Source organism: Brachyhypopomus gauderio, chromosome 8, assembly GCF_052324685.1.
Source record: "Brachyhypopomus gauderio isolate BG-103 chromosome 8, BGAUD_0.2, whole genome shotgun sequence".
Taxonomy (NCBI): domain Eukaryota; kingdom Metazoa; phylum Chordata; class Actinopteri; order Gymnotiformes; family Hypopomidae; genus Brachyhypopomus; species Brachyhypopomus gauderio.
Window position 1 is genome coordinate 23,783,851 of NC_135218.1, and position 22,500 is coordinate 23,806,350.

The 22,500-nt window shown below is 44.9% G+C and overlaps 3 protein-coding genes across 5 annotated transcripts in view; 1 reads left to right on the top strand and 2 right to left on the bottom strand.

Moving 5' to 3' along the window:
• Nucleotides 1-1,425, bottom strand: part of LOC143522042 (uncharacterized) — a 12,336-nt gene extending 10,911 nt beyond the window's left edge. Inside the window, exon 1 of the mRNA XM_077015694.1 lies at nucleotides 1-1,425. This exon is cut by the window's left edge and continues 180 nt beyond it. Coding sequence (XP_076871809.1) covers nucleotides 1-1,161 — 1,161 coding nt within the window. The 5' untranslated portion in view covers nucleotides 1,162-1,425.
• Nucleotides 1,426-1,771: 346 nt separating this feature from the next.
• Nucleotides 1,772-10,276, top strand: septin10 (septin 10). Of its 2 annotated transcripts, none has more exons than XM_077015695.1 (10): nucleotides 1,772-1,927; nucleotides 3,528-3,645; nucleotides 3,748-3,943; nucleotides 4,357-4,543; nucleotides 5,533-5,694; nucleotides 6,305-6,401; nucleotides 6,622-6,790; nucleotides 7,202-7,334; nucleotides 7,668-7,852; nucleotides 9,079-10,276. In XM_077015695.1, the coding sequence occupies exons 1-10, from the start codon at nucleotides 1,898-1,900 to the stop codon at nucleotides 9,092-9,094; spliced, it is 1,293 nt and encodes a 430-aa protein (XP_076871810.1). In that variant the 5' UTR covers nucleotides 1,772-1,897; the 3' UTR covers nucleotides 9,095-10,276. The 2 variants fall into 2 exon arrangements, with proteins under 2 accessions (XP_076871810.1, XP_076871811.1); XM_077015696.1 differs by having other exon boundaries at nucleotides 1,779-1,927; nucleotides 3,531-3,645.
• A 224-nt stretch (nucleotides 10,277-10,500) lies between these two features.
• Nucleotides 10,501-17,091, bottom strand: LOC143522044 (ly6/PLAUR domain-containing protein 6-like). 2 transcript variants are annotated; one of them, XM_077015697.1, is made up of 6 exons: nucleotides 16,953-17,091; nucleotides 16,344-16,440; nucleotides 15,644-15,859; nucleotides 15,321-15,419; nucleotides 14,197-14,321; nucleotides 10,501-13,575 (listed from the first exon to the last, which is right to left on the bottom strand). In XM_077015697.1, the coding sequence occupies exons 3-6, from the start codon at nucleotides 15,759-15,761 to the stop codon at nucleotides 13,390-13,392; spliced, it is 528 nt and encodes a 175-aa protein (XP_076871812.1). In that variant the 5' UTR covers nucleotides 15,762-15,859; nucleotides 16,344-16,440; nucleotides 16,953-17,091; the 3' UTR covers nucleotides 10,501-13,389. The 2 variants fall into 2 exon arrangements, with proteins under 2 accessions (XP_076871812.1, XP_076871813.1); XM_077015698.1 differs by having other exon boundaries at nucleotides 15,644-17,084.
• Between the last annotated feature and the right edge of the window lie 5,409 nt (nucleotides 17,092-22,500).

Here is a 22,500-nt window from a genome sequence, read left to right on the forward strand (position 1 = left end):
CTCCCCGTCGGACGCGCACATCATCCACTCGTGCTCCAGCGGGTCCAGAGTGACCGCCGCGCTTTCGTCCTCGGCACCGCAGAAGTCGCACTCGCTCAGCGGATCTTTACACTTAGCGGGGAGATGGACCGAGTTTCTCAGCACCATGCTGCGTCGCACCTGCGGGGAACTGATCATCATGTGCTTGATGAAATTCTCCCGGCTGCCTTTGGGCGTGCTGCCGTCCCCGCCCGACGTGACCGCCGGATCCAAACGTCCCTCGTCCGCGCCGCCGTCGGACGGGTCGCCGCGCTGCGAACCTCTGGAGGACCTGCGCCTGAAACACTGCGATCCTCTCCGCGCCGGGTTCTCCTCCTCGGGGGGTTTCAGCTCACACACGAATCTGCTCCCACTCGTGGGTGAACACGCGGGCTGTGGAGGGATCATCTCAGCCCCGTCGGTCTCCACCGGTACCGGACACTCTGTCACCACCATCTCTGGTACACTCATCTCCAAGGCTGCTGACCCACCTGTCTGTAAAGTTTTCCCACCAGATTCATGTTCCATCCCCTCGCTGATACATGTGGACCGGTTACCCATTTCTGTCCTGGAGACACGAGCTTCTGCGGTCTCGACCGACAAGGATTCCCAAATGATCGCAGGCGGTTGCGCATCTCCGGCGCGATCGGTTCCGCAATCCACGGCAGGCAGCATTTTCTGTTTGGCGTCTCCGTCTTCGTCGGTTTCCGTCATCCCTGGGCAGCATTGGGTCAGGACCGTTTTTTCGTGGTCTTCCTCGCGGAGTTTGACAAGTACCACGCCGTCGGGTCCACTGCCATCACCAACCACGCAGCGCTGCGGATGCACAATGGACCCAGTGTCCTGCACATGGCCGTTGCTGTTTTCATCCCATCCCCTAAACTTCTTTTTCAGGCAAACATATTTTTCCCCGTTTTCCACTTTCACGAAGGCTACGGTGTCCACGCACCTCTTAAAAGCTTCTTTTGCTGCCGTTTTACTCTTAGGATCGGTGGGAATAGCTGCCCTGAAATTATCTATCAGATCCCCGTTCCTCACTCTCCCTCCTCTCTCCGTTAGAAAACGTAGAACCGTTTCTTGGGTCCATTCGGTCGCCATCGGATTCATCTCAGATTGGACTGAACCAGCTGAACCATAGGTCATATATAGGTCGTATATTCAGCTTCTGTGACTTGGACAACTGAACACTGCGCCTAAGATTCGTGAAACGCCGCATCGATGCCCGTCCCGTGTTATTTTGGTATATTATTGCCCCAGACGTCCTTTTATTTCGGCGCACTGGTAGTGTCCTGTGTCGCCAGCAAGCGGAGAAGCGGAGCTCCACGTCTTCATTCACGTAGCTGGCGAGTAAATGCCCCGCCCCTTAGCCACTCACATCGTAAAGAAGCTATCGCCCTTCCTTCGCCATTTTGGATCTGATGTAGACAATGGCTGAATGGCCAGGCAACTATGTCGGAGCCGAAATGGACACTTGTTTCACAAGTAGTAATTTTGTTGCTTCTTCCTGTATCGATGGGGGGATTTAGACCATACCACTTTAGATGTAGGGCTACGATTGCATCCCATAGAAAATAATTCACACTTTGCATTCATTACATTTTGCTTACATTTTAAGCAAAACATTCGATACACGAGTACCGAATATTGCTTTAACGAGTTGTTATGATTTAGGCTTTAGGTTTATAATGTACATATACATTTTAAATACATCCCGCCCAGACAGTGATTTCACCCCTCGACTTCGTCGAGAGTGGTATATGCCTTCACATTCCAATCGTGTCTCCAAACTTTTTCAATCAGTTTCATCCGCCTTTTCCATTTAGGATCTTAAAAAAACTCAACAAAAAGACAAGTTAAAACAGATTATTCCGCATACAGTATGGCTACATCTGACGTTGCACGACAAGGGGTAAGTATCTGGTAATTTCGATGTGTTATATGCTGATTCTCATGTTGTTTTAGCTCGCTGGACTGTTGTAGCTAGGCGGCTAACGTGAGGGGGGTGTCCACAGCACCTGGACGTCCTGTAGCAGGGCCTGGACGTCCTGTAGCAGGGCCTGGACGTCCTGTAGCAGGGCCTGGACGTCCTGTAGCAGGGCCTGGACGTCCTGTAGCAGGCCTCTCTGGAAGCTGAGTCACCAATATCTAGCTGGTTAACATACTTTTTCAATAGTAGCAGTACGAGCCTAAAGCGAGTTCAAGCGGCTCCCCTCAGCCCAGTCAGCCCAATTAGCCCAGTCAGCCCAATTAGCTGACCTGTCTACTAGCTGATCACTGGTCTGGTCCTTCGCTCGGACACTTTGGAGAAATAACCAGCGCCAGTGAACTAGTATCTGCGTTGTGGTGATATTGGTTTATCTATAAATAATTTATTATTAATGTTGGACGTGTTCTGTAGACTGTAGCCAGAGTGTTGGTAGGTGTCTAGTTATGGTATCATGATATGGGCTTCTAGTGCGAATCCTCTTCTCTCAGCTTCACTCAAAATTAAAACTCAGTTTATGCTTGAAATGTTTTAAAAACAGCTTTACGTGGTTCAACAGGACATGTAACTTTCCTTTACCGCCTTATGGACCATATGACATGAACGACCAACCAGGAATCCTAAAGTCACCCGGATTTGCAGTTAAAAAGAATGTATGCCTAGTTGGTTTGTGTTTGAAAGCTCTTCGTAGCCTAGCCGTGCTGTCCAAAGGTCAAAATTATATGCCAAAATCTAAGGAATGAAGTGATCATCAACATGACCTTGTCCAGTGCTTGGTCCAATACCCTCCCTATCTGAATGATGTGACCCTGTGCTTATACACTGCTGGAGTGTATCTCTGGAATGCTTGTGTAAGCAAACAGCACGTTGTGGTTGGTTCGCCCTTTCAGACCCCGTTCCTGTTTCACAGAATTAAGACACACATTCTCTCTCGTTCCCACAGGACAATGTACTGTATGAATCTACTACAATGTTGCTCCAACGTTACCATTATCCGTGTACCTGTGTGTGTTGTGTTGAGAGAGACCGTGGTGGTGTTCTGGTGCCATATGTCCCTTGAATGATCTAAAATGGACCATGATTGCGATTTCAAGATCTGTGTATTATTCTTAACAGCGTATAACTGTTTAGAGTTTCCAGCTGCTGTTGAATTTTTGTCCCATTGGGTCCGTGTGAGATGCAGATATATGGGCTGTTCACATTATCACTGCATCCCCCACAGCCTGTTGCTTTTGTTTATGGCCAGATTCCTGTATCTCCAGTCTGGAATGGTGGTATGTTGCAGTGTTGAGTGTGTCAGTCTGGCTATTTGGGCCGTTGCTACACCTTTTGCTAAACACCCTTTAGGTTTTTCTTGGTGTTCTCTCTCCTCCAGCTCCTTCAGCTCGTTATGGTATTCTCCAAGTCCTCTCCAGGTTGCTGCATAAAAGCCTAAAGCTACATTCGTGCTTGGTTGCTTGCTGGGGCTATAGACGTAAGTAACTGAGCGCTGTTTTGGCTAAGGAATATGGTTCTCATTTTTCAGCAGGAGAGAAATGCTCGTCCTCTGTCCCTGTCCGGTCACGTGGGCTTCGACAGCTTACCAGACCAGCTGGTCAGCAAATCCACCAATCAGGGCTTCTGTTTCAACATCCTGTGCATAGGTGACGTAGACTTTGTCTTCCTAATGTACAGTGCCCTGTAATTGACATTATTCTTTTAAAATGGTTTAACATCTTGATGCTTTTTCCTGCTTTGCTGTGCAGGAGAGACGGGTATAGGGAAGTCTACTCTGATGGACACCCTCTTCAACACCAATTTTGAGAACTTCGAATCTTCTCACTTCGAGCCGCGGGTGAAGCTGCGTGCCCAGACATACGACCTACAGGAGAGCAACGTGCGCCTCAAACTCACCATCGTCAACACCGTGGGCTTCGGAGACCAGATGAACAAGCAGGAGAGGTGAGGTGTGGGTGAGTGGGTGGGTGAGATGATGTGGGTGTGAGGTGGTGTGCGGGTGCTCAAAGAGACTCCACAGTGTGGCTGCTTTCAGCATTGTAACTTGTAAACACTTCATTTACATTTATGTCAATTGGCAGGCATTTTTAAATCCAGATCAACTTGCATATTTATCAGCGTATCGGATCAAACTTGGATATCTTGGAAAGACAGGTTCAGCTACTATAACCATTTAGCTGTTTACTTTGTAAGAAAGTAACAGCTGTGATGATCACATTGCAGTGAGCTTTCGAACTAGTCACACAAAGTTCTTCGAAGATCTCCTAACGTCACAGTCCCTGAGAAGGAGCGTGGGGTGTGTGTGTGTGTGTGTGTGTGTGTGTGTGTGTGTGTGTGACGGTCTGGTCTGTGTCCAGCTACCAGCACGTGGTGGACTACATCGACACGCAGTTCGAGTCCTACCTGCAGGAGGAGCTGAAGATCAAGCGCTCGCTGCACAACTACCACGACTCGCGCATCCACGCCTGCCTGTACTTCATCGCCCCCTCTGGCCACTCGCTGAAATCGCTCGACCTCGTCACCATGAAGAAACTGGACAGTAAGGTAAGTTCCACTCGTGGAGCGCGGGACACACACACACACACACACACAGCAGAACTGACTAAAAGCAGCAGGGAGTGGGAGAAGATGGACTGTTCCATTCCTGCGATTCTGATAAATCTATCATTATGAAGTGCCCAGTGTGTAGGGGCAGCACTGTGACCCTCTACTGCGTGGCCTGGTGTGAGTGCGGGGGAATGCTCGGCAGCGCCCCCTAGGGGCAGGCGTGGTGCAGGGCTGTGGCTGCTCCGTGTGTGTCTGGGGTCTATTCGTATTTTTAATATCTTGTGTGTGCTCTACAGATGCTTCAGATGTTGTCTAAGGAGATTTTATGTAGGGGTGTTGCTATGTAATTGTGTTTTGTAGTTTGTGGTGATCCTTGCCTTAATGCATTTGTTTATGGTGCTAGATTTTCTGTGTTCTGTGGGTGTCTCTGTGTGTGTGTGTGCCTGGTTTCACGGTCAGAGCCTGGCAGGCGTTTCTTCAGAAATGTTGGCAGCAGGACTGAACACTCCTAAACACCCCCACTGTCCCACTGAGGCGTGGGCAGGTGCCACTACATGGACCCTCGTTGGTCTTGTGGTTCACGTCTCCCTCAGCTGCGCAGGAGAGCAGGAGATTGTGGTTTTTGTTTCCGGATGCATGTACATTCTCTGGCTGGACAGACCAGTAGTATCACAGTGCTGGAATCCTTGATATGTTTTCTGAATGAGCACACAGGGTGCAGGGAGAGGTGGTGATGGTGTGTTGATGATGTGTGTTGGCGTAGCCAATAGAAGGAAATCAGAAATAAAACTCAGCGTGTTGACTGTGGAGTCTGACCTGTTAATTACTTACCAAAACTGGTCATCTGTGTGAGATGTTAGTGACACAGATGAACCTGTGGCAGTGCTGGTAGTGATTGTGTGTGTGTGTGTGTGTGTGTGTGTGTGTGTGTGTGTGTGTGTGTGTGTGTGTGTGTGTGTGTGTGTGTGTGTGTACGTGTGTTAAAGGTGAACATAATCCCAGTCATTGCCAAGGCAGACACCATCTCCAAGAGTGAGCTGCACAAGTTCAAGCTGAAGATCATGAGTGAACTGGTCAGTAATGGAGTGCAGATCTATCAGTTCCCCACCGACGATGAGACCGTCTCCAAGATCAACACCGCCATGAACGTGAGCACCACACCTCTCCACCCTCCGCCTCTACTCCACGTCCCCTGTGTGTCTGTCCTGTGGTGTGTACTGTATTCAGACCCTGACTAGTACTACACAGTGTGGTTTGTTGTTGTGGTACGACCCTGTTGAGTTCTGCGGAGAGTTCTGGAGAGTTCTGTGGGTGTTCGGATGAATCATGGCATTTGCATCATCCAACAAACAAATCATTTCAGTCTGAATAACACAAACCAGTGTGTATCTGCTCATGTCAAGGTTTCCATTTGTGTTACTATTTTGGAACATAACGAACTTTGCAACGATGTAGTCATGAGGAAGAGACTTGAGTTCACCTTGGTGATGTGCACCCAGATAACGGTGTGCTCTAGCAGGGCCTGTGTGGCTGTTGAACATTAACACAAACCAGTTGGATATGGACACCTGAGGCACGTCACACAGCAGCGTGTAGATACGACCACGCGGCCTGTAAGATAAACCCCACTGACGTCATGATGCGAGGAAAACAAGGTCAAGTCTTTAACGTAACGTTTGATCTTGAGTTTCAAACTGATGTCAATAACATCTGTGTGTGTGTGTGTGTGTGTGTGTGTGTGTGCGTGCGCTGTTTCAGGGCCACTTGCCGTTTGCAGTGGTGGGCAGCACAGAGGAGGTGAAGATCGGCAATAAGATGGTGAAGGCGAGACAGTACCCATGGGGAGTGGTGCAGGGTAAGAGTGTCCGTGTGTGTGTGTCCGTCCGTCCGTGTGTGTCCGTCCATAGGGGCACAGTCGAGTCAGATGTAGGTTTCTGCTAGCTAAGCATGCATTGGTTTCCTGAGTCAGAGAAGTGTGTTTGCATGTACACATGTTCATGTATATAGGTATGTACATGGGTAGCTGAGCATAGTTTTGCTGAGTCAAGTGTGTGTGTGTGTGTGTGTGTGTACAGTGGAGAACGAGAATCACTGTGACTTCGTGAAGCTGCGTGAGATGCTGATCTGCGTGAACATGGAGGACCTGCGTGAGCAGACACACACGCGCCACTATGAGCTCTACAGACGCTGCAAGCTGGAGGAGATGGGCTTCAGAGACACGGACCCAGAGAGCAAGCCCGTCAGGTAGAGAACACACCAGAACAGGCCCGTCGGGCAGAGAACACACCAGACCAGGCCCGTCGGGCAGAGAACACACCAGACCAGGCCCGTCAGGCAGAGAACACACCAGACCAGGCCCGTCGGGCAGAGAACACACCAGACCAGGCCCGTCGGGCAGAGAACACACCAGACCAGGCCCGTCGGGCAGAGAACACACCAGACCAGGCCCGTCGGGCAGAGAACACACCAGACCAGGCCCGTCAGTGAATGTTGTGGTGTGTGTTTGGTTAGCTGGAAAGTGTAAGATACTTTGCCTGTGTTAATCACTTTAATTTTGCTTAGATGTAGTACTTTGCCTTGTCTGAGTTCAAAGCCACTGCTTTTCTGTCTAAATGAACATCTCTCAAACAAAATGTCATCTTACGCTTGTCTCAGCCTGCAGGAGACCTACGAGGCGAAGCGTCAGGAGTTCTTGCTGGAGCTTCAGCGGAGGGAGGAGGAGATGAGACAGACGTTTGTGCAGCGTGTCAAAGAGAAGGAGGCGGAGCTAAAGGAGGCGGAGAGAGAGGTATCCACCCTCACACGCCACATTAAAGACGCCAGCTCCCGTCCTCATTCACACTGGTACTGGTGAATTAAAGGTGCAATCAGCAGAATTTAAAACATGTTCATCCTCACCCACAGTGCTATAAACAAAGATTAAAGACTGTGGAATATTAAATGAGGGCTTTGCCTGTCATTAAAGATGTGCGATACCTCACATTGAATTACAGTATAAAACTGGAAAGCTTTTTAATTTATTTTTAATCTCTTGAGTGAATCTTCTGAATTAAGTGTCCAGAAGTTCAATGATTCAGAAGTACAGATTCATGTGAAAGAAATGCTTCTGCCCCACCCACAGCTGCAGGGTAAGTTTGAGCAGCTGAAGCGCTTGCACGTGGAGGAGAAGAGCAAGCTGGACGACAAGCGTAAGAACCTGGAGGACGAGATGAGCTCCTTCGGCAAGAGGAAGGCGGCGGCCGAGCTGCTGCAAGGCCAGGCCTTCACCGCCAACTCCAACCTCAAGAAGGACAAAGATCGCAAGAAGTAAGAACGCCCTGCTCGCTGGGGCCCGCCTCCAACCGGCCTGGGCGGGGCTTCAGGCTCGGCCTGATCAATCGCTTCTCGTTGGTGCTGGTTGTGAGTATTTCATGGATAGCAGACTAGCAGATCGAGTGGGTCACGGGTCATTTGACAAGGGGACAAACCCGTTTGAGAAGTGAGCACTCACATCGAGGGCTCTGCTCATGCCGTCAGGTGGATGATTGAGTTATCTGTGGGTTACATGTAGGCGTCTGTAAATTGATTATTTTGTTTCTGTGGAGTTGGAAGATGGAAGCTCAGCATTAGTCGAGACACTTCAGATAAACACTTACAAATGTTTACATTTACACAAAGATGTGGCTTTGTTGGTAATGTGGTATGTTCGTCTAGACCTGGAAACCCACAAGTCATTTTACACCAGTAGGTCTGGTGCTGATTCTGAGGGGACAGTGTCTGTTATAAGTAGTCTATTTTTCGATTCAAATCGATCTTCATTTGAATGATTCGATATCGATTTATTAAACCTGAGATCGATCTTTAGAATTGGCCAAACTTCCCCTGCAAGTTTTCTCAACAGCTGTTACTGCACAAAGGAGCTGTCTCACTCCTCAACATGTTGATCAGCTCCTTTTCTTGCAAAAAAATTTGACAATCTCCAAGATGTCAGAAAGCAGTCATGAATAAATCTTAGTTTTTGGATCTTAATGTTTTCAATATTCAGAACTATGTTCATAAATGTTTGTTACATGTAAAAAAAAAAAAAAAAACCTTAATTTGCACTTTAAGAGGCTGTTCAAAACCGCTTTCAGTGCCTTTTCTGGTAAAGGAGCTATGTGGAAGTGTGTGCATTAATTGATATTAAAAAAGTTGTTCACAGTATAAACACTAATATCTTAATACATTTTAATAAAGTTTGAGTGTTCCTTGTATTATTACAACATTTCACATTCAAACTACACTTTTTATTGTAACTGAAATTTCCCTACAAGAATCGATATTGAATTTTCGAATTGAATCGAAAATCGAATTGAATCGGGACCTTGTGAATCTGAATCTAATCGAACTGGGAAATCAGTGGTGATACCCACCCCTAGTTGTAAGTAGTTCAGACTAGAAAGTGAGAACATGTTTGAGCCATCCCCACCATTCACTGGGAGGACTGGTTTTGTTCCCATTACATTATTTTGGGAGGGATTTTTTCACTGATAAGCTGATATTTTTCTCCACAGCTCTGGGTTCATGTGAGAAGATGTTGAAGATATGGAAGGATGCTGGTCTTGAAGACCAGTAAACCCTGAACGGATGTGTTCGCCCGTCCTGCAAACTCCTGCCTTGTTTGTATCTCATTATATATCAGCAGGACTGCTGTGTGTATCAACTGTGTAACACTATGTTTTAAATGTACTTCACTAAGTGTTTTTACTTGGGTTTGAGTATGGCCACTAGGGGGAGACAACCCTGCTCATTTTCTATTAAGTCGATATTGGGATCAAAGTGCCTTTGTAAAGATTGTTCCTTTAACGGTGTATTTACGGTTGTAATGATGTTTGAGAAAGAACAACACGTATTCGGTAGTGGGTCCGTTGGACCGTGAACACACTGTGCATGCGTGCGTGTTACAGAATAACATTTTTGCATACGATATAAAGCCAAGTGTATAGTAAGGCAGGCACGAACAGAATTGCTACGTTTACACTTTGCATTTAGCCAGGTAACACTAATTAGACGAACCTCAAATGGCTTTGTGTCTGATTGGGTGTGTATATATTTTGAGTATGTTGTTCACATCAGACTTCCATACTGTAATATCGGGTCCAGATTGGTAGCTAACTTCCTGTACGTTGCAGTGCCTTCCTGTGTGTTGATCTTGAAGCCATATCAGAGGGGACCCCGAACAGCGTTATTCTGTCTTCGTATTTATGCTGCGTCTACAGCAACTACGGCTGTGGCCACACACAGACTCGGAGGGGTCATGTGGGTCCCGGGTTCTTAAGAGTGCTGTTTGCTGCTCTAGGTTGTTACCCTCTGCCTTTTTACATTGTATTAATCATTGTTTGAATGTCAAAAACTGATTCCAGACCAGCATATCTACTTGGCGTGGTAAGGTGCTTCCAGCAGGTTTCCTACGCTCCAGCAGAAGTAGAAACAGGACCCTGTGTGTGTGTGTGTGTGTGTGTGTGTGTGTGTGTGTGTGTGTGTGTGTGTGTGTGTGTGTGTGTGTGTGTGTGTGTCTTTTAAATGAAAATATCACACCTCTTGCTTTCCCTTTATTATAAAATTCCTTACAGCATTTAAGCACAGTGGATTTTCCCCAGAAATGTATTTTGTATTTGTAATGTATTTATGTAAACTCTGTATGGGCTAAAGTCTGTTAAAGCATGAATAAAGGCGGAGTGGATGCTGGTGTGTATCATCTGCTGAGCAGAACCTGCCTGTGTCCTTCATGTCAGCCAACTGCTAAAGCTCATAAACGTTCATTTAACAATTACCCCTACCACACACCCTTTAAACTTTCTACAATGTTTCACTCAAAAAAAAATCACAAACATGATGGACATGTAAATTGTTTTTGCTGATATTAACTATTAGCCTGACATGAGCTACTACATCATTTTGACCTGAATTGTGTGTGGCAGGAACCACAAATCAAATCAAATCAAATCAAAGTTTATTTGTATAGCGCTTTTCACAACACATGTCACAAAGCGCTTTACAGGATTTAAAAGGTTAACAATACTATGGGCCCAGAACCCTAATGAGCAAGCCAAAGGCGACAGTGGCGAGGAAAAACTCCCTATGATGGTGGGGAATAGGAAGAAACCTCGGGAGAACCAAGACTCAAAAGGGAACCCATCCTCCATTGGGCGGCCCGTTAACACACAAATTACACAAAATACAGACAAATACACAAGCCACACACAAATCACACAATCAGACTAAGTAAAGGTAAAAATGAAAGTTCTGGGTTTTGATATTGTCATTGTAAATGTCTGTTGATGAACGCCAGGCTTTCATTCCATGTCGGAGCAGCGATGCTGGTATTGTAGGCTCCGACTGCAGTGTTACTCTCCAGGTGAACCTTGGAGAAAAGATACGAGATGTAGTAAATATGTAACAAATTAATCAAAGGCCAAACTAAACAGATGAGTCTTTAATCGAGTTTTAAACATTGAGACTGTGTCTGAGTCCCGAATAGAGGCAGGAAGATTATTCCACAATTGTGGAGCTTTAAAAGAAAAGGCTCTTCCACCTGCTGTGATCTTTTTGATCCTAGGAACAGTTAATAACCCTGCGTCCTGTGAGCGAAGTGAACGCGCTGGGTTATATTGTTCAATAAGTTCACTAAGATAGTCTGGAGCTAAGCCATGCAGCGTTTTATATGTTAATAAAAGTATTTTATAGTCAATACGGAATCTAATTGGCAGCCAGTGTAATGACGATAGTACGGGACTAATGTGATCAAACTTTTTAGTTTTTGTTAAAACTCGTGCTGCTGCGTTCTGAACCAGCTGGAGTTTGTTTATCGATTTACCAGAACATCCAGCTAAGAGACTGTTGCAATAGTCTAAACGAGAGGATATGAATGCATGGATTAGTTTTTCTGCATCACTAGTATTTAATATGTTTCTAATTTTGGCAATGTTGCGCAAGTGAAAGAACGCTACCCTAGTTATATTATTAATATGTGTATTGAACGAGAGATCTGGGTCTATTGTGACGCCCAAGTTCTTTACCTCTGCGCTGGGGGTTATAGTAAAAGAATGTAGATTCAATGCTACATTATGTATCTTGTCTCTCGCAGCCCTAGACCCAACTATTATTAATTCTGTTTTATCGGGATTTAGTGCTAGAAAGTTACACGCCATCCAATGTTTAATCTCTTCTACACATTTCTCTATTTTACTGTTTGCGCCTAAATCATCGGGTTTTGCCGATAAATATAGCTGAGTGTCGTCTGCGTAGGAATGGAAACTGATGTCGTGCTTATGCATAATCTCGCCTAGGGGTAACATGTACAGTGTGAATAGAAGTGGTCCTAGGACTGTCCCTTGTGGGACACCGTATTTAACCTGCACAGATTTAGAGGTTTTATTATTAACACTTACACATTGGAAGCGGTCAGTCAAATATGATCTAAACCAGGAGAGTGCGACTCCTTTAATACCTACCGTGTTTTCTAGTCTATCCAGCAAAATGTTGTGGTCTACAGTATCAAAAGCTGCACTAAGATCTAACAGTACAAGGAACGAGACTAGCCCATTATCGGCCGATATTAGTAAATCATTCACTACCCTGAGTAAAGCTGTTTCAGTGCTGTGGTTTGGTCTAAATCCTGATTGGAACTTTTCATGGATACTATTTGATTGGAGATGGTGGTTTAACTGATTGGAAACTGCTTTTTCTAAAATTTTAGAGATAAATGGGAGATTAGAAATGGGTCTATAGTTGGCTAGAATCTGCGGATCTAGATTCTGTTTTTTAATCAAGGGTCTAATTACGGCGCATTTTAATTGTTTGGGCACGTACCCTAGGTTAAGGGAACAGTTAATCATATTAAGTAAGGGCCCTGCAATGGCTGGGAGTAGGTCTTTAAATAGACGGGTTGGAACTGGGTCGAATATACATGATGTAGGCTTAGATGAATTAATCAGTGTTGTGAGCTCTTTTTGCGATATAGGATCGAAGACATTTAGCTCGGTAATATTTTTGGATGCATAGTTACTAATAACTAAACTACTGGGGTTGGATTGGAGGTTAGGCTGCAATGTATTATGACTCTGTAGTCGGATATTATCTATTTTATTATTAAAAAAGTTTAAAAATTCATCGCTAGTGTGTGTAAGTGTTGTATTAGAACTAGTGTCGTTGATATTTCTTGTTAGTTTTGATACAGTCGCGAAGAGAAATCTAGGGTTATTTTTGTTGTTTTCTATTAGTGTCGAATAGTATGCGGCTCTAGCTTTTATTAAGGCATGTTTGTATTTGACTATGGCGTCTTTCCATGTGATTCTAAACACTTCTAGTGAGGTGGATCTCCATTTTCGCTCCGCTGCTCGAGCTGCCTGTTTTAGAAGACGGGTGTGGTCGTCATACCATGGTGCAAGCTTTTTCTCCCTAATTAATTTTGTTTTAACTGGAGCTACACTGTCTAAGGTATTGCTGAGTGTGTAATAAAACTGTTGTGTTGCCTGTTCTAATTCATTGGGCTGCAGTGGCATAGTGTTCGGTAGCTCTGGTAGTAAGTTTATAAATGTTGCTGCAGTGTCGGATGTGATAGTGCGCGTGGTTTTTGTATGGCGCATCTGATGTACATCGTATAAAGCCATTTCATATATTAGTAGGGAATGATCTGAAATGGCGTCATTTTGGGGGATGACTGCCAAATGTTCTATGTTTAATCCGTAAGTAAGTATTAAGTCTAAGGTGTGTTTACAGCGGTGGGTAGGCCCTGTCACATTTTGGGCTATACCTACTGAATCTAGGTACCACACACACCATTACCAATTCAGAAAGAGATAACATGGGCCACATAGGATAACTTACATAAAATAAAATACAAATAAGAGCTTGCTGAGTGTGACGATGATGATGATGATGGTGGTGGAACGCCCAGGTGACACTCTGCTCTCACCGTTCAGTGGGGACGTTGTGGAGAACGTGGCCATTGTTTCGTTCCACGGTACGGACAGATTACAAATGTTTCCCTCACAGCAGGACGTGCACACCTGCACAAATTACACACCAGGATAGAATACAAAACACTATGCACAGCACACCTACAACCCAGACCACAATTACAGCACACACAATCCAATAGAGTTAACATTCAGCATACGCATTTGTGTGTGTGTGTATGCACATGTAGCATGCATAAAGCACGGATTTGAGAGATGAATAGTGAGTGAAACACTGTGTGTGTGTGTAAGTACAGGTAAGACTTTTTCCGTGTGGCCATCGTGTGTGTGTGTATAGGTGTGTAAGTACAGGTAAGACGTTTTATCATGTGACCATCGTGTGTGTGTGTATAGGTGTGTAAGTACAGGTAAGACGTTTTATCGTGTGGCCATCGTGTGTGTATAAGTGTGTAAGTACAGGTAAGATGTTTTACCGTGTGGCCATCATATGTGTGTGTGTGTGTGTATAGGTGTGTATAGATGTGTAAGTACAGGTAAGATGTTTTACCATGTGGCCATCGTGTGTGTGTGTGTAAGTACAGGTAAGACGTTTTACTGTGTGGCCATCATGTGTGTTTGTATGTGTGTGTGTAGGTGTGTAAGTACAGGTAAGACGTTTTACCGTGTGGCCATCATGTGTGTAGGTGTGTAAGTACAGGTAAGATGTTTTACCGTGTGGCCATCTTGTGCCATACAGCCAGTGGACAGACAGTCCTCCTGAACCACACAACGCTTCGTCACAGCAACGCTCCCTCCCACAGAACTTATCCTGTGATGTGTGTAGCAGAATCTGGTGTCTGTAAAAACACGTCCCCCAAATGTTACAAAACAACAGCACTCTGGGAAATGAAGTATGCTAAGTAAATGTGTAAAGATTCATCACACACTGGATCCACATATCTATCCAGTTTAAACAGGATCTTGATATTTGTAGGTCTTATACATGTATCTTTATATCTAAATGTAAAACAGTAAACTTATACGTATAAATGTATTAAATATATAAAATAACTGTATTAGGATTATTCAGTCCAGTCCACACAGACCTCCCAGCACACTAGAAAAGATATTTCATAGTGTGCAGTCTTTCATATAAAAAGGTTTTAGGATCTTTCTTTATGCAAAGGGATTATTGTACTTCTGAAAGAAACCCAGAAAATACAAACATATATACAACTACATGTACATGGATAATCTAAAAATAAGTGCAAAATATACATGTCAAAAATATGTATATATGTATATATATATGTATATCAGGAATAGTAGTATACAAATTATACATTCTAAAAAAGACAGAAACCATATATAAATATCAAACCACCTAAGTCAAAGTCAAATATATTATATGATGCTTTTTACAACACATGTTGTCACAAAGCAGCTTTACAATCTTATGGGTCCAGATCCCTAATGAGCAAGCCAAAGGCAACAGTGGCAAGGAAAAACTCCCTATGATGGTGGGGATTAGGAAGAAACCTCGGGAGGACCAAGACTCAAAAGGGAACCCATCCTCCATCTTATATTTATTCAGCTCAGTCCTCAGGAACTTCAGTTCAATCTTGTACTTTGTGGCAATACATTTCTGTATTTATTTTCTAAAGGTTTCTGTAAAGCTCCTTTGCAACAACACATGTTGGTAAAGGAACGTTACATAAATGCATCTGAATTTAATAAACAGCTGTTAATAAGTACTGGTGGAAAACCTGTAGCATAAACCTTATGAAAATGTGTGTGTGTGTGTGTGTGTGTGTGTGTGTGTGTGTGTGTGTGTGTGTGTGTGTGTGTGTGTATACCTTTAGGACAGTATGTGTCGGGAGCCCAGCGGTTGCATGAGTAGTTATCTTCAGCCTCCTCACAGGTGAAGCACTTATAACCTCCAGGATGGGGAGTAGCTAGAAAAACAAACACCTCCGTGTCACCTCAGTTTATGCACCTGCCAGAGCTCAGTTACAGAAAAACCTCCCAGTTATTCAGGTGATGTTTAACAGGATATAACAGCTTTATCCTGAAAGAGTTGTTTTATCCTCAAACCATATCATTTAGTTATTTACGTATAATATCTGTGGTTGATTGAGTTTAGAATACTTATAAGCCAAGAGACATATGGGCCTGGCACCTGACAGATGGAGCCAAACTATGTCCTTTACTGTGAAATCCCGGGACAAAACTGCTGTCAGCCAGTCGGACAACAGCATCCCCAGAAGGACCCAGGTCAGACTGAGTAGGATCACCATAATTAGATGTTTCCAGAGTCACACAGCCATCCATCCAAGTGCTCTTAGTCCTGAGTCGTCCATCACCTAAAGTGTCATCAGGGCAAATCTGAGAGACCCTACACACACACACACACACACACATCACAACTCTGGAGACACAGGCATTTACTGTACACATAAATGTACATAAGAAATAATGTAGTTAAAATCAAGTTATTCAAATGATACAAAATGGGAATTTCTTAACATAACATAAAAGACATAATTCCGCAGTCAGTGTATTCTGTCGGACTGTAAGTTGACTTCACTACATGGTACCGTGAGTGGACATGATGGAGACAGAAGAGCGGGTGGACTTAGTGGACCATGTTTGAATGTGTTCGTAGTAGCAGATGGACTCAGTCTGAGTCCAGAGAGAAGTGCTAATGACTCTGCCTACACTCACAGTGTGAGGTTTCCTCTCTCTCTCGTACTCCCTACGCCTGGTCTGCGCATGCGCGGAGTTCCTACTCACTTGATCATGAGCCATTCCAATAACTGATGATTTTCCAAATTAATAACACACAACAGAACCGGTGAGGGAAATGGGGAAAATGTTACCTTATTGCACGCAAGTCTTTTATAAGATGAATTGAATTACTTCAATACTGCAACATATTCCTGCATTTATGTTTTAAGACCAGCATGGATAAAATCACTGCAAAGAGAGTTTAGATATTCACATGGTTAATGTTGCACTGACGAGAGAAGCATTCAAGAGAGAAACAAGCATAAACTGCATTATCCACACTAACTCTCACTTATCGCATATCTCTTACCACACACAATTTAAATGTTCTTCAAATGGCTATTAAACATTTATGTCACAACGCAGATGAGATTATCCCAATAATGGGCAGTTTGAATGGTTCCTAGACAGATGGACGAACCACAGCTGATAACACACACACGTGTCTGTCGCCCCCCCCAACCCCCCCAAACACGCGGAGACTCCAGTGATGAACACTTTACGATATTATATACGCGCTGATTAAGATATGCTGCTTCTCAAGTTAGTAGAAGTTAAACCCACTCCTTCATCTCTAAAATATAACGCCTGTATACACGACCGGACCGGACTTTCTTACTCACACGGGGAGAAAAAATGCTTTGCGTCTTTTGATTCAAATGACAATTTCCTACAGTTCAAATAAGTAAACGACGACTTACCTCTCTAACATTTCCGCTAATATACCATACCGCATGTATATCAAGTGAGTGAAAGACAAATTAAAGATTTGTTTGTTCTTTACAAGTTAACAATCACGCACTGACCATCATCCTCACTGGACCGCTACACCAGTGCTGGTAGCGCGTGCGCGCGCCCACGAGCTTCTTGCGTGGGCGTGCACGAGTTCTTGTAATATAACTCAGTGGAGTATTTGGGGACAGCAAACCATCGGACCTAGAGCTGCAAGAATTTGTATTTGTGTTTTGGTAAATTAAAACTAAAGTAACACGTTACCTTAACGCGTAGTTTGGCAGGTAAAGAGACATTTTAATGACGTTTGAAAATAGCACGCGCTATGCTAAGGGGGTAATTTCTGTGTTGTTTGAAGTGAGTGTAAAAAACAGTGAGTTGGAAAAAAAACTAATTTGCAAGTATAAATAGAACCTACATATACTCAGAAAGCTCCTTCAATGCTTCCCAGACGGGAGGGTGAAAGGTCCGTGGTTGTGGTGAGAAACTTGGTGGTTCTTGCCCAGCCCAGCCAGCGCCTGTGGTAAATGTTCTCAGTAGTGGGTGACTGGGCAGCTGGGATGTGTTGAGGAGTTTTTCACCCCACACTGTAGTGCATTGGGCTCAGATGTTCAGCAGTTGCCAGACCGCACCGAGACAGAGATTTCGAGTATTCTCTCAATAGGACACTGCGGGGAAGGAAAGATGTTGTGTCTTCTTGACCATGATGGAGGACTTTAGAGACCAGCAGAGATCCACCAAAACGTGGACTCCAAAAAACGTGAAGCCTGCTGTGCACACCGTTACAGCCCCACTGGGGTAGACGGGGTGTGTGCACACCGTTACAGCCCCACTGGGGTAGACGGGGTGTGTGCACACCGTTACAGCCCCACTGGGGTAGACGGGGTGTGTGCACACCGTTACAGCCCCACTGGGGTAGACGGGGTGTGTGCACACCGTTACAGCCCCACTGGGGTAGACGGGGTGTGTGCACACCGTTACAGCCCCACTGGGGTAGACGGGGTGTGTGCACACCGTTACAGCCCCACTGGGGTAGACGGGGTGTGTGCACACCGTTACAGCCCCACTGGGGTAGACGGGGTGTGTGCACACCGTTACAGCCCCACTGGGGTAGACGGGGTGTGTGCACACTGTTACAGCCCCACTGGGGTAGACGGGGTATGTGCACACTGTTACAGCCCCACTGGGGTAGACGGGGTATGTGCACACTGTTACAGCCCCACCGGGGTAGACGGGGTATGTGCACACTGTTACAGCCCCACCGGGGTAGACGGGGTATGTGCACACTGTTACAGCCCCACCGGGGTAGACAGGGTATGTGCACACTGTTACAGCCCCACCGGGGTAGACAGGGTATGTGCACACGGCTCCTAACCCTCCCAACGTCTATAATGATCTGCTTGGTTTCCTGAGCATTGAGCAGCAGGTTGGTGATGAACTTCATCCCTGTACGTTACTTCATCCACGGCCGTCCGATGTGGCGTCATTCACTCACCTGATTATGGTGTTTGACTCAAACAGGAACAGTGGCGTGCACAGACATTTTTGAGGGGCAAGTGCTCGGGGGGGAGGGGGGGGCACTTTTTAGCGCACTTCATTATAAAAAATTATTACAAGCACATGTTTAATGAAATTTGACTTTTATTTGTAACATTCTCTAAACGTGAGTTATGGAAAAAAGTCACACCGCCAACTGATAAAATCCATATCCAATATTAACTATATAGGCTACAGTCATTGTTAAGTCCTTCAGTTAACTTCTGTTTACCCTCCACTGTCTGCAGGCCTTGTTGCATATATTTTGCAATTAGTAAATCAATATAGGCCTACAATTAAGACAGTAAAAAGACCAAAAAGTAGGAGAAGGAGTTATAGGCTACTGAGTGTTTTCATTACATGAATGCAGATGGGCATTTTTCACAGGTAATGGGGAACTTCCTGTTTCTTCTTTCACAAACGAATGTGTTAATTTATGTTGCCTAACAAAACCTATACAACAGAAAACATTCAGCTTCACACACAGATTTGTAAACTCTACCTTAATTATCTGCATGTGGTCGTCCTCACGTTATCTATCATTGATTTGGGCTAGAGCGATTAGTTTATTGGGTGACCAGTCGGCTATAAATGCTTAGTAGTTTGGTGCTGTATGAGACATTTTACTGCACAACAAAATGATTTCACGTTGGGCTTAGAGGGCAAACGGTACGATTTGACTTGATGTGTATGTGACCTGGCTGGTGGGGACGGGAGAAGAAGTCTATCTGTGACCGTGCGTGCTGTGCTGAACTGAACTGCTGCTGCAGCGCATCTGATGTTAAAGGAAGAGAGAGGTCGGGTGTGTGCGAGGTGGTGGCTCATTTCAGGTCATTGTTTTTAATCGCTCAGGTTTTCTAAAGATCATTTTAAACCGACCTCAGTAAAATGTTAATAATATTTTTTTTTTTAACCGAAGTTTCAAAAGGGCACTTTCGTTGATAAAGGGCAGAGTTGGTGGTGCTTTAGCACCACCTGATGTCTATGTGTGCACGCCACTGAACAGGAATACAGTCATAGATGAACAGTACAAAAGTGGGCTCAGCACGCAGCCTTGGGGCACACCAGTGTTACGGGTGATGGGGGTGGAGTTTGTCTGACTCAACAGACTAAAAAGGTCCATCAGTCAGGAAGTTCAGAATCACGTAGCAGAGAGATGTGCCGATACCAAGCTAAGCTTGGAGAGCCTCTCTGTGTTAAATGCTGAAGTGACGTTAATGAACGCTGTAGCAGAACAGTAGTGTAGAATGACCGTATGACCAATCAGATCAGCTGTTGGCTGATTCGGTTGAAGAGATGTTCTTGCATGATCATAAATCAGGATGCCTGAACACACGCGTGGTATCTGTTTACCACCAGGCCACAGGCTGTAGGCAGCACTACAGCAGGCCATAGGGAGTATTAACATGGAGCAAATTAAGAGAATCAGGGTTCAAAAACAAAAACAAGTTTATTTAGTCATTATTATGCATTAAGCATTACATATAAATGGCACTGTATGTTAAGAGTTACTTAAATATAAAGTGGTACACTAGTCAGACTAAAGGACATGGTGTCATTTGTCTAAATGTGCTTCAGACAGCATATTGATTACCATAATAGATTTATAGGCACAGTTCCCCGCCCTTTCCCTCATGGTTTGTCATATGTATAACCTCATCTCAACCTCTAACCTTTAACCCCAGCCCAGAGAGCTGCTTCCACTTGAGACTCTACAGAAGCACGAAACGGTCACGAGACTGTCATCACGGTTACGGTGGCCCGCCAGTGGTCGTTCACCATGGCAACCTGAGGTCCAAACGAGGAAGAGAGACACACCGTGATTCCTCCTCCACCACCAACCACCAAATACCCCGAGAACTTCACACAGGAAAAGCTTCAACTCAAATACAACCCCCCCCCCCCCCCCCCCCCCCATCGTTGTGTAATCTATAATAGAGATATAAATCTACAAGGGGCATTTTACACTTTACAGTATTAAACTAGTACTAGAAACTGGTAATGAGATACTATGACCAAAATGTAAAGGATAAGTGTGTCCCTGATGAGACTATAGACTGGCAGAGCAACGTTGAGGGAATGTTGGAACAGCGTCTACACTACACGCCAAAGAAGGACCTGCACGTACAACAGAGTTACACATGACTGAGGAGATCTGGGTCCCGTACGTCCACGTTCTGGTTACAGGAAGACGGGACCGTAGGAATGGGTCAGGATGAGAGAACAAGAGAACGGAGAGTTTGTGTTGTAGTTCTGGTTTGGGAGGGAGGATTGGAAATGATTCGCAAACTACAGAGCGGAGGTGACTGGATTTACTCACCTGGGGGAGGGGGGGGGGGCGCTACACTAACACGAGATAGACAGGAACGCTCACCTGGGGGGGGGGGGGGGCTATGCTCACAAAAGCTAGACAGGAACGCTCACCTGGGGGGTTACGCTCACACAGACACTGAGAAGAGCTAATGGTGGGAGACACACAGGCCACTGCAGCCACAGACAAAGGCAGACAGACAGACAGAGACAGACAGACAGAGACAGACAGGTGGCTGCTCTTCCGGGCAGTTAGTGTAAGGGATATGAGGTCAAATTCTGCCCCCCTGCCCCTGTAATTGAAGTACTAAAACCTGACTACACATACCACTGATCAGACTAACAAACCCTGCTGGAGGACTCGCTCCTCTGTGATTTTAGGTGGGGATTCTACCTAAACTCCAGGTTGTGTTTAATCCCTGCATCCTGGGACTGAATGAGTACTCACTCTGTCTCTCAGCCCCCCCCCCCCCCCCCCCCCCGACATGTCATTCCAGATTCTCCTTTTCTAAACTTTCCCCAAATCCCAGTAAACAGAAACGGTGCTCTCCAACATGTTTGTGCCATGGTGTCTACCCTCTCTTTGTGTCAACCTCCAAATCTGAGCAGAGTTCTCAAGTTCCATGGAAGCACTCAAGTCACTGAAACGTTAGCAGTTGAAGCCCCGCTGTGTGTTTAGGCAGACAGTGGTGAACACCACCCTGGGTTCAATCACACATTCAGGTATCGCACAGAAACTCTCGTACATCTCAAGTGGTCTCTCAGACTCATCTTAAACCTCAATGTTCTACCAGACTCTGAAGACACGTCGTCTACTCCCGGGGGGAACCAACCAATCAAAACGCCACAGCACAGCGAAGAGTATTGTTTATTTATCTGCTTGTTTAGTTTTTACTTCAACGCGCAGGTTCACACGTCGGGTCTTTTTGGCCAAATCCGGGACGAAAACTCCCGCCCAGCCTTGACGGCTGTTTCTCTCCACTACCTGCAGCTCAGCCAACATGCCTGGACGATTCGCCTGTCCTGCTTTCTTTATAGTTCACGCTTTTACCACTTTATTTTCGTATTTTATTTGAACATTGTACACGTTTGAACGTTTAGCACTTTAACGTTCCTCCAAGTTACTAGTTTAGATTTCCATTTTCAGTGTTTAATATACTGTTATTTGATCTTATTAAGAGATTATATTACAGCTGCACTCCACTTACTGCATTGGTTACCTGTCAGCTTTAGAATAGATTTTAAGGTTCTAGGTGATGGTTTTTAAATGTCTTCATGGTCTTGCTCCTCTTTACCTCAGTGAAATGATGATTAGATATGTTCCAGTCAGGTCTCTCAGGTCTTCAAACAGTACTCTACTAGTAATTCCTAAAAGCCGATTAAAGATTGGCGAGGGTGCTTCTAGCCACTATGGCCCAAAGCTCCGGAATTCTCTTCCTGAAGAGCTCAGAGGCATTTCATCCCTGCACAGCTTCAAGAAGTCTCAAAACCTTCCTGTTTAGATTTGATTTTAGTTAAGAAACTCTAACAATGTTCTAATTATTTTAATAGTTTTCCAGATTATCTTATTTACACCATTTTATTTAGTTACATTTTAATGTTATATTAATATTTATTTTATTAAATTTTTATTATTATTTTATAGTTTGTCATTATTTTATTATGTTTGTT

Bases quoted from the DNA above. Each gene is read 5' to 3' on its own strand.
- septin10 (XM_077015695.1), top strand. From the start codon at position 1,898: ATGGCTACATCTGACGTTGCACGACAAGGG. The intron at 5,695-6,304 runs GTGAGCACCACA...GCGCTGTTTCAG, and splicing joins AGATCAACACCGCCATGAAC to GGCCACTTGCCGTTTGCAGT. The intron at 6,402-6,621 runs GTAAGAGTGTCC...GTGTGTGTACAG, and splicing joins CCCATGGGGAGTGGTGCAGG to TGGAGAACGAGAATCACTGT.
- LOC143522044 (XM_077015697.1), bottom strand. From the start codon at position 15,761: ATGGTGATCCTACTCAGTCTGACCTGGGTCCTTCTGGGGATGCTGTTG. The intron at 15,420-15,643 runs GTGCCAGGCCCA...TTGTTTTTCTAG, and splicing joins AGTTTGGCTCCATCTGTCAG to CTACTCCCCATCCTGGAGGT. The intron at 13,576-14,196 runs GTAAAACATCTT...TAATTTGTGCAG, and splicing joins TGGCACAAGATGGCCACACG to GTGTGCACGTCCTGCTGTGA.